Below are 11156 nucleotides of genomic sequence, written 5' to 3'. Positions count from 1 at the left end.
AAGCAGAAGTAGTGAGGTTCAACTAACTAAAAACAGTTAAGAAATTGAAATTTCTTCAAATATTACATAGACAGTTATGTTGTTTCGGAACTAATTAGCCCAGACAAATTATCTTAAGAGCAACTGCAAAAGAACCAGGAGATAAAATTTATAAACACAGAGGCGACGAAGCTGCACTTCGCTAACACAAGCAAGAAAACAGCAAAAAGTAGCTCTAAAAGGAAGGAAAAAGTAAACCAATAAAAAACCATGAGATGCACCGGAATTGAGCCCCCGACTTCGAGATTCTGAGCCTCACGTCCTAGCATCAGCGCCATGGGCGCTTGACAATCAATTAGATAAAATATAATACAAATGCAACAAAAAGAGAATCAGAGATAATGAACTTGCTGCAAAAAAATTTTATTTGCAATTTGGGTTGGAAAGAAGCGGCTAACATAATATGAAACTACGATTCACTCGTCTAAAGATAATATTTAAACTAAAACGATAATTTTCAGCGACGAAGCCGACAAAAAAGTGGCGAGCGCCCAATAAGCCGAAAAAGCTGTGCAAAAATCAGATAGCTGATAATAAACAATAATTAAAACATTAGTTGATACATTATAAGAAGCAATGGAGAAGTTATCAAAGCAAGCACTAAAATACGCGCATAGACCATACACGTGTGTACCGGAAAAACCCAGTAACCCATTGTAAAAGCTTGAAATAATGATTATTTTCAATTGCCTGAGTTTCTTTTAATATATACAGAGGCGATATATATTCGCACCACTTGCGATACAACAAAAACGTAAAAAAGCGCAACAAAAAATTAAGGTGAACTTAAATTTTTTTAAGTCTCGATAAAATATAACTAGAGGCCCAGCTAGTGCTGGAGGTACCTACTTGATAGTTTCGGAATTCGTTATATTGATGCAGGATCAGATGGGTAATTTCATAAATTGGACTGTGCCTAAAACCTCAATTTTTTCTCTTCTAAAATAGAAGAAAAATTTTGATAAACTAGAATAATTCCAAAATCATAAACATTTTTCGTACAAAAAAGGGAGTCGCTGCAGCTTCAAAAAAACTTTTGCACCAGTTCTTTCGCTTTATCTCAGATCTTAAGTCAAAAACGTCGAAAAGTTTCTATAAAACAGTCACGAAATCATAAATTTAACGTTCCAATATCAATGATTTTTCTGGAAAAAGCAGGTTGTGGCCGCTCAAGCACAGATTCCAAAAAACGGGTTTTTACAAAATCTGACTTTTCCTAAAATCATAACTTTTTTTTGTAAAAAAAACATTGAGCATAGCCGCTTATGCAGACAAGACTTTTTTTATTTCGTTTGACCGTAAAAACTCGGATTTCGGAGGGTAAGTTTCGAGAAAAATCAAATAGTTTCAAAAAACGCGAAAAAAATGACTTTTCCTAGGGCCATTACTTTTTTGTTAAACAATTGAGCGTAGTAGATTATGTAGAGGAAATTCATACAAACATTGTTCTGTTCATTGAACACAAAATCTCAGATTTAGGAGATTTACTTTCTGCAAATTGAAAAAAACTTCTTTGAGCAGACTTATGTTGACCCAAAAAAATAATTTAAAAAAAAAAAAAACTTTTTGTCATTCCTGACACCTGAATGATCGACACTTGCAACTACCATGATACTTGCTCAAAGCACAAGAAAAACCAGGATGTGACACCGAAAGCAGTCGCGTTACCCCCAGGCCAACGGTGAAAAAACGGAGGCTGACGGAGTCGCTAGGGTTCAACGATAAAGAAAGTTCAATTTATTGTAAGAAACAATGTTTATGGAAAAAACAGTCTAGTTCCCGATTAAAAGAGACTTGCTCTCAAAAGTGTGATATACTTGCTGAAATATTTCATACTAATTTGCTCATTGTCCATAACTTTTTGGTGAAATAAATCGGCGATATAACACAATACGTGGCAAATACAAATCAGATACAACTCAGCTAAAACACTTTTTTCCCAGCGGGATTCTGAAACCCGGTGCCTCTCAGCCATTCGATTTAAGAAGACAATAGAGCAGCGAACAATTTCTGTTCAAACTTATATTTACGTTTATGCGTAATGTTCTTCCCAAATATTAAGAACGCGCCATTCCATAATAAATTCTTATTTCTCGCGCTTTTTGCAGACTGATGGTATACTGGCTTACTCATCTGACTCCAGACCCCGAGGCCCGGTTTCGATTCCAGCAGGGTCGTAAAGACCACAAATTAAATGCCAACAATTGTAATATAATGCTAACAAAACTTCTCAAAAAATAGTGAACCAAAGAAATCGCTTGAATGTAAAACGTCGATTGAAAAAATAGATTTCTATTTCAACGAATTTCAAAAGAAGTGAAACCCGGATTAATGTATTTGTACATACTTCATAAATATAGCGAAGATATCTTAGTAGCCTAAAGGTCTCCGAAACACATTAAAGATGATATTTCTTCTGCATTGAATCATTATTACTCGCCGTCAACTCAAAAACGGGCCAAATTGTTAGCAAAAAAGGTCAACTAATTCTATTTTTGTAAAATTCGACTATGAACATAATTGGGAGCACAGATATGAAATTGTTCCTTCTTTTGGAACGCGCAGTTAAATTAAAAACAAGTTCCAATTAGGTTGCAGGCATCTGTGGCAATCCGAACTCGTCCACAGCTACTTGACCGTCGGCACTAGTCGGTTGTTTGGAAGATGAAGCCGGATCCCCTTCCGGCACATTGGCTGCCTCGTTCAGGAAGTCAGCGTCCTCGTCCATTCCCAGTTCGTCTCCTAATGCCTCCAATTCAGCTTCCAGGTCGTCTTCGTCAAGTTCAGGCACACCGTAGCTCCTACCCATGACCTTGAAAAATAAAAAGATACCATTTGATATCAATTTTCAGATTAACTTGTAGATTATCCAATTTGTTTTCCTGTAGTTTAGACGACCATGCATGTTATAATTACCCATAGTAACTATAAGAACACTATGATAAAAATAAAAAGATGCCATTTGTGACCCTTTTTTGGTTATCATAATTGATATAATGCCATTTGATAACAATTATGTTCTTTATGTAAGCTATAAGTTCGCACTATTCAGATGAGCTTACAGATTGCTTAATTTATTTCCCCTTGGTTTAGACTATCAAGCATGTAATTTTTACCCAAAGTAGCTGTTATGAACACTAATTTTTATACAAATAAAAATATTTAGAAGCAATTTTTTTGACATTTGACAGTGAAAGATAATTTTAGACAGCATAATCCAAGAAATCTGTCAAAAAATTGTCAAAATTCTGTCCATAATTAAAATGATTGGCCTTAAAAGTCTATTTTAGAAAACGCAAGGTCAGCAATAAGCCTTGCGGCGCTAATGACGTCACTTCACTGAAACTTCACTACCGTGCAATCCTGTCAGTTGGCAAAATCTATATCAGCTAAAACCTAGTTAATAAGCTTTAGTGGAACTTTTGGGGACTATTCACTTGACAGATGCGTCTAATGGCAGAAAACTTAAATTAATCAATATTCTTTGAAGTGCCCAAAAACTACGAATGTGAAGTTTCTTGTTTTCTTTGAGAAAATCAGAAAAATGTGATGTTCGTTCCTCCTGTCATGAGGGGTTTTGCCTGAAAGTTGAACTTCACTACAAATTTTTCTCCGAAGTTTGAACTTATTTTCCGGAGTTTGAACTTATTCTCCGGAGTTTGAACTTGATTGAACTTGTTGGTGACGTACCTCCTGTATGTCATTGGCCTGTTCCATCATGTCCTCCAGGTCGTCCTGCATGTCTTCTATCTTGTCGATGTTCACCTTCTTGTACTCCTTCTTCATCTCCTTCAGACCAGACTTCATGGCCGCCACTGTGGCCTGTGTGTCCTACACACACATACAAATACACGCTCACACATTACACACACGAATAAGCATCTAACTTCGCAATCAATATTTAAAACATATCCAAAACGAATATCCAACATATATAAAACAAGATCATCTATTTGGAACTCATACTAAAATATGAAAGATTGTAGAAAAAATGAAAAACTCCAACTGTATTACGGAACAACATTTCAACCACCAGACACAGCTTGGGCCAAAGATCTCAACAACCAGTCAGTTCCAGTACGAGAAGGTGGATACATCAGAACACTGGTGACGATGATGAATACAACCAATTACACAGAGGCGAAGCAGACCTTCGCAACACTTGCGATACAATTAAAACATTGCATTACAAAGTCTTGAAAAGAAAGAAGGAAGTGTTTTTGTTTTTTTTTTGTAAAAAAAATTAAGCTGAAAAATAACTTGAAAAAGTCCAGAAACCTCGATAAAAATTTCATACCTTTGTCTCGAACGATGTTGGTAAACAGCCCGAATAAGTAATGAGAATCACGGACAGAGCGGCAACTAAGTCGAAAAACTTGGGTCAAGCTCGTTAAGCCGAAAACGAAACTGTTGACATAAAAAATTCAAGCTTTAAATTTTCAAGTACAATTTTTTTACGACTCAACCCTCATGAAACAGGCCAGTGCATTTAAAAAAATCGCCATAGAAATTGCGCAACATAAGTTGACTAGCGATACAATTTAAACATTGCATTACAAGATGAATAGATAAAAAGAAGTCTTTCTTGCTTCAAAAAAATAACATGAAAAACAATCCCGAAAAACTCGATCTACAAAAAATTCATAGCTTTGTCGCGGATGATGTTCGTTCGCAATCAGCTTTAACAAGCATTGAGAGTCAATGACAAGCATTAGGAGTCAAACTAAGTCCAAAAAACTTGGGTCGAGTCTCGATAAGCCGAAAACGAAACTGTAGACATTAAAAACATACAAGCTATTAACTTTTACGACCCACCCTCCTGAAACAGACAAAATCATTCAAAACAATTCGCTCTTGAAACTGAGCAACATAAGCTAATTAAGTCAATATAACATACGCCAACCCCGTTTAATCGAAAAAAATATCAGAGTTGGTAAGTTATTAAATATCAGAGTTGGTAAATTTACAAACTACAGAGCAACATTCAATTTTACTAAAAACTGATAGAAAAATTTGAACACCTCAGCTTTGAAAAAGAGCCACTTGAAAACTTTACCAGATAATGTAAGTTGCATTTGAAAATCAGCTGACAGAAATTACGACGAAAACCACAAATCCAAAAAAATCAACATATTTCCATTTAAAAAAATTATTCACTACCCCATATGAAATAAAATAGTTTTATTTGAATTTTCAAGAAATTTGGCATGTCGACATTTGAACAGGTCAGAGATGATCATGTCGGCCGAAAGTTTAAGAAAAGATGTTTACAGGAAAAAAGTCCCCGATTACAAGTCACTTGCTCTCTCGCATGAGGAAAAAGCTATATTTATTGTTGGATAAAACTAAATTTGTGAATATTGCAACCGCTTTCTTAAAAGAAAACATCTCAACAGAGAACCCGTGTTGAATTCTCGGCTGATTTCTGTACCATCTCATTCATTATATTTTTCAAATATATTTACTCTATTTTTTTTTTTACTTTTTTGCAGACTTTTTCAAAGCAATTTTTTGTGTCAAGAAAGCGCTGAAAGAAGCTTCACAAACTAAAATTCGTGAAGTAAAACTAAACTTTTTTGTCTTATTTCTGTAGACCTGCTTGCTCACTTTGTTTGCTCGAAATTAGACAAAGGAGTTTGGTTTTTTCTGCAATGAGGAATTTTTTGAAATATTTTAATAGGGTTTGAACAAATTTCATAACTTTTCCTGAAAAAAAACAAAAAATCGCCAAGACATATCTAAGAGTCTTCACTACGTTCATTACTCTTAAAAACTAAAATGCTCCCGAATACAAGGTTCCTCCCCACTTTCAAAGTTCAGAACAACAGTTTTTTGACCTGTACCTGAATTCATCCACCTGTTTTCCGGATCGGATACTGCTTTAAAATTATAACAGATCACTAACTATGTTCTGTATTTTTGTGTGATTCGTGTGATTATTTGACCATTAATCATTGACTCGCAACAGACGACGAACTGTGTTCTTTACTAGCCTTTAGGTTCTGCGTGGTGTAGTTGGTCTGTTCCATGTTGAATGCCTGATTGCGCAGTCCATCCGACTGGTTCTCGTACTGCTTCTTCTGTTTCAACAGCCGCATCGCCTTCTGTTTCACCGCATTCTGAAACAACACAAACGATTCAAAATTCAGCCAAAAATATGTGTGGTGTTTTCAACTTCCAAGTTAAGTTACTGTCCTGAAAATTGAACAATTTTAACTGTAACGAATTTCTAGAAACGTCAAGCTGCATCCGAGATTATATAACAACCCCTGGAAGTTCGAGGTATCACCGCCCAATCGCTCCTTTCGTTCTATTTCATTTAGGAAACTCATTAAGTCAAATTTTCAAACCACTAAAAATTTATCTGTTTCGTTTCATAACATCATTAAAACGCAGACTGAAAATCATAAGAAGAATTTGAGAAGCCCTCTTAGATTTGCCTTAATCTGCTTTCTTTCGAAACAAAAAGACTCTGATTTAAACAATTAAGCGTAGTTGTTTCTATATTCTTTTCGGTTGCCGGTCAATGAGCAGAATGGTCTAAGAGCAGAAAACAGACAAGTATTTGAACTATACGGGCTAATCGATAAAAACAAGTATTACAATCTTCAAAAGTACCAATGCAATGAATATATAATACATGAATTGAGTAAATTCATCAAGTGTTTTTTGTAGAGTTTTTTGGTTGATAATTCTAAAATTTACTTGACCGGTTAGCTAATAAAAATTATTATTTTTCGGATTTTCTGCTCTTGGACCCTTTCTGCTCGCAGACCATTCTGCTTATTTCTCCGCCTCTATCCTTTTCTCTGAGAACAGAGTAATGGTTTTGGTGTGACCTTGGCGGGCCCCTCTCTCATTTTGCTCATCTGGTCCTTGTACTTCTTCAGTTCGGCGTCTATCTTCGCAATCCTCTTGTCCACTGTGTCCGCTCTGGTGTCCACCTTCTGAATGCAGTCATCCAGCGAGGGAGGCGGCGCCTTGTTTCCTAAAATTAAAACAAAACTATTCCAGAATCTCTATTTAGATTCATTTGATGTCCGGGATCTTGTTAACTAGCACCCCCCACCCACTCCCTTTGTAACCTAGTTTACAGAACCCTGTACAAGTATGGACAGAATAAGTACGATTTTTCTGTTCCCATTAGTATATTATGATTTCTATATCAAAAAAACTTTGAAAATCTGTCAAATCAAGACAATTAGTGTTGGTTTTGAGAAAAACAAAATAGGGAGTAGTTAACGAAGTCCGTTTTTTGGTTGTCTTTAAGACCAGCTAATTAAATCATAAGACCAGATATCAGATTTGTTTTGGCCAAAACTTTAGATCAGACTAATCATTGATAGATCATAAGGTAAGATTCGCTACAGTATTGTAGGGTACTTTTGAAGAGTTTTTTGGCTGCTGGTGTTTGCTTGGTTACTGCATTTGAGACAGGGTAGGTGTTATTACTTGTCGACGCAGTTTCAGTTGTCGTTGAAGTTTGGGCTAAATTCGGTATTATTTCAATTCTTGTAGTTTCAATGAACTCAAACACGAAACGTATACTGGTTTTGATAAACATGTGAACACCAATTACCTGATAACGTAATCAAATTACTTGGATCCACTCAACGATTTCCTACCTATGGTATCTACTGAAGGGCAACAGCTTTTGTATAATAAGAATTATTTTACTGTCTTATTTGGACAACTATAAATACTGTCTACATTTAGGAGAGATTTCTCCTAAATGTAGACAGTATTTATAGTTGTCCAAATAAGACCGTAAAATTATTCGTATTATTATACAAAAGCTGTTGCAAACTTTCAATTAAAAATTTTCGGTTTTCCCGCGTTCTGCTTGGTCAAAAATTCTGCTCATGCAGCTGAATTCTCTACTGAAGATTTTCCTTCCCTTTTTTTTGAAGTGCGAGATTGTTACGTTGGTCCAATATTCTATTGTTTCTTTTTCTTACCTTTTCCAAAAAGTCTGTTCATTGTAAGGCTTCGTGTGGATAGTCAAGTCAAACTCTGAAAATATTCAAAAAATATACTCAAAGACGAATGCTCTTCCTGTTAAACACGCGCATACAAAAAAAACTGATATAAAAGGCACAAAAACAGGCTTGGAAGAAAATATCTCCCATAAGGATTCAAACCTCGAACTATAAGTCACATGCTTTTAAAATTGCTCCATCTATCCTCAGAACCTCATAGTCCAATCTTAGTTAGATTACACGCTTGTGAGATTGGACTATGATAACAACAGATTTGACCTTGGTGGTAACCTTGAATCTGTTGCAATCAACTCATGTTCGAACGATGAAACTGTAGAGCGTAATTTGAGCTACGGTTGCAAAAAAAGTTGAAAAGTTAACTTCATTGCTTAACCAGCCTCGGTGAAAATTGAGTATGATCAAAATCAGACTTCTGAAAGAGAAAGAAAGTACAGGGCAACAGACAGAAGGAAGGCTGTTAAAAAAAAAAGAAAACATCCTTTTTTAAATCGTTTAACCAAGTTTCAAATTTCATGGAACATATTCTAAGACCATAGAGCTCCCAAGGGGCGGATTTAGAGGGGGGTGGGATTTGCCGCTTTTTTATCTCCTTGGGGATTCAACCTCACCAACCAAGGGTCCCCCTTTGGTATATTTTATGCCATTCATTTTTGGCCACAACCCTAAAATTTCGCTAAAGGCGCCAATACATACATAGAAAAGAAGCGGGGTTTCGCACCACTTTCAACATTTTCTAGAAAATGGTAATGTTTCAACAATTTCAATTTCCGAAATTCAAAAGTTTTTTCTGCAAACAGCAAGTCGTGGGCGCTTAAGTAAAGAAAGTTCCAAAAACCGGGTTTCTCGAATCAACACAACCTCAGAATTGGCACGATAGTTTTCGAGTAAAGTCAAAAGTTTCAAAATTTTGGAGCACATACTTTTGCTTAAAAAAGGGGCGTAAAAAAGGTGGACTTTCATCAACTGTTTTTTTTTTCGGCCAACACATCAACAATTTGGCTTTTCCGAGGGCGATAACTTTTTAAAAAATGTCTGTAGCCGCTAATGCAGGGAAGCTTCCCACTACCAATTTTTTCCATGAAACACATGATCTCAGATTTGGTACGTTCATTTTTGAGAAAAGTCAAAGAGATTCAAGAAGCTTTCCAACACCCGTTCGATTGGTTGAACCCAAAATCTCAGATTTGGTAGGGGAGTTTTTGAGGAAACTAATGAAGTCAAAAACATGGGTCAACTATTTTTCTCTATTATGCAGACACACATAGGAGTAGGCAGTCTTTTAATTTTTCTTGAAAATTGGTAATTGGTAGTTTTTTGCAGTTAACTTTTTTAAAAACAAACTTTTCAAAGCCAATTCCATGCATCTTCATAACACCTGTATTTGTCAAATAGGAATTCTAGGCAAACATTCTAAGAAATTTGAATTTTAAATAAGAATAACAACAAAACTGACGATGCGGAAACAAAGCCGAAAATCTTTGAGCAGATACAAGTTAAGCCGAAAAAAAAATATTTTATAAAAAAAAACTTGAAAAATTTCAAGTCCCCTGAAATTACAATGAACATTATACTATGATACCTGATTAAGCACAAGAAACATCCGTGATCTGCCAATTAAGATGACAAAAATTGAGCAGTTAAACGAAAGTCCGACAAATCAACTTTTACCGGAAATATTTTTTTCATGTACAATTACTGAAAAAAAAAAAATTCCGGCCGCGATTAGAACCTGGAATTTAAGATTTAATATTAAAGCAAGTAACCGTGAAAAAACGTCTAGTCCCCGATAACAAGACGCGTGCTTTTGTAAGTTTTCTTAAAGAAGGACGTAACTAATTATGAAGGTAGACTTTCATCAATCTGTTTTTCGACTTAAAGTATGATATCAGTTTTTGCAAGATACTTATCGATAAAAGTCCATAAAACGATCAACACATCAAAAACTTTACTTTTTCGAGGGCAATAACTTTTTAAAAAATGTCTGTAACTCGAACTTCAGGATGAAAACTAGTGTAATTAACTTTGAAGGGGAGCGCGCAATAAACATGCAAGTTTTGTTCACAAACATCCACAAAAAGTCCCAAAACGGCATTATTGACCTGTTTTTTCTTCAAAAAAAGTGTCAGCGGCGCAGAAAATTTGGTCAAAATAGGTTCTTTTTAGTTTTCTGCGAGAGCTCAGAAAATCAATTTAATACCAATATCAAAAAAGTCTTTTTTCGAAACCTTCGAAGAAAATCTGCCCTCCCTTGACAAAATCCTAGATACGCCCCTGGAGCTCTCTATTTTTTTGAAAAAAAGAATTATTATTTTTTTATAAACGGCTCAACGGCATCTTTTATTTGGCTGGGAATATCAATTCGAATTAAGAATACCCTCAAGATATTTTTTGATTTCACTGGTCCATCTAAAATATAGATTCAATTTGAGCTCAATTTGGAAACCGAATTTGAAGGTCAGCTCAAGATATTTTTTGATTTCACTTTTTGCAGTTTTTGCAAGATACTTATCGATAAAAGTCCATAAAACGATCAACACATCAAAACATGGAAACATTAAAATGGGCCTTTGAAATTAGATGTCGATCCCGTTTTTCATAACCTTTACACTCTTACCGTTCGATAGTAATATTTGCCTTCCTTTTAGCAAAGGAAATGAACGTAAAAAGAAATCTAAATTCAAACCGCGAAAAACTGAAAGAAGAAGTCAGTATTCGCCACATTCATAGACTTTTACACAAATTCGAACCCTCTTATTTTGTTGCGGGTCTCCTTCCCTACCTCTACGCTACAGATCCATGATACTTTGTGGCTAAATGCTATCTTTAATATAATAGTCTGTGTTAATATCCTTAGCATTGGCTATACTTAAAAGCTGATTATTGATCAAAATGAACACTTTTAAAATGAACACATTTTGTCGCAACAATATTTGCTATTTAAGTTGGAAAAAAGAGAGTGCATACTATAACACAAGCTTTGCTTGTGTAAAAAATCACTTCAAAACTCGAAGAATTGGCGTATTTTTGCGCAGTTGGAGCTTTTTTTATCGGGGAGCCCAATTTGCTTTCTATCTAGCAATTGAAATTGAAAGTAGTGAAGAACAAAAAACAACCAGA

The 11156-nt window shown here is 35.3% G+C and overlaps 1 protein-coding gene across 1 annotated transcript; it reads right to left on the bottom strand.

Moving 5' to 3' along the window:
- Window positions 1-2310: 2310 nt before the first annotated feature.
- Window positions 2311-8099, bottom strand: LOC134856546 (charged multivesicular body protein 5-like). The gene is made up of 5 exons (XM_063872816.1): window positions 7998-8099; window positions 6879-7027; window positions 6033-6158; window positions 3730-3870; window positions 2311-2851 (listed from the first exon to the last, which is right to left on the bottom strand). The coding sequence occupies exons 1-5, from the start codon at window positions 8017-8019 to the stop codon at window positions 2627-2629; spliced, it is 663 nt and encodes a 220-aa protein (XP_063728886.1). The 5' UTR covers window positions 8020-8099; the 3' UTR covers window positions 2311-2626.
- Between the last annotated feature and the right edge of the window lie 3057 nt (window positions 8100-11156).

Source organism: Symsagittifera roscoffensis, unplaced genomic scaffold (genome assembly GCF_963678635.1).
Source record: "Symsagittifera roscoffensis unplaced genomic scaffold, txSymRosc1.1 SCAFFOLD_275, whole genome shotgun sequence".
NCBI lineage: Eukaryota > Metazoa > Xenacoelomorpha > Acoela > Convolutidae > Symsagittifera > Symsagittifera roscoffensis.
Note: the sequence above shows the minus strand (reverse complement) of the source record. Positions and strands in the feature narration are given on the sequence as shown.

Excerpts from the sequence above, each read along its gene's own strand:
- LOC134856546 (XM_063872816.1), bottom strand. The coding sequence starts at position 8,019 with ATGAACAGACTTTTTGGAAAAG. Across the intron at positions 7,028-7,997 it reads GAACAGACTTTTTGGAAAAG|GAAACAAGGCGCCGCCTCCC; the intron begins GTAAGAAAAAGA and ends TTTTAATTTTAG. Across the intron at positions 2,852-3,729 it reads AGGCCAATGACATACAGGAG|GTCATGGGTAGGAGCTACGG; the intron begins GTACGTCACCAA and ends TTATTTTTCAAG.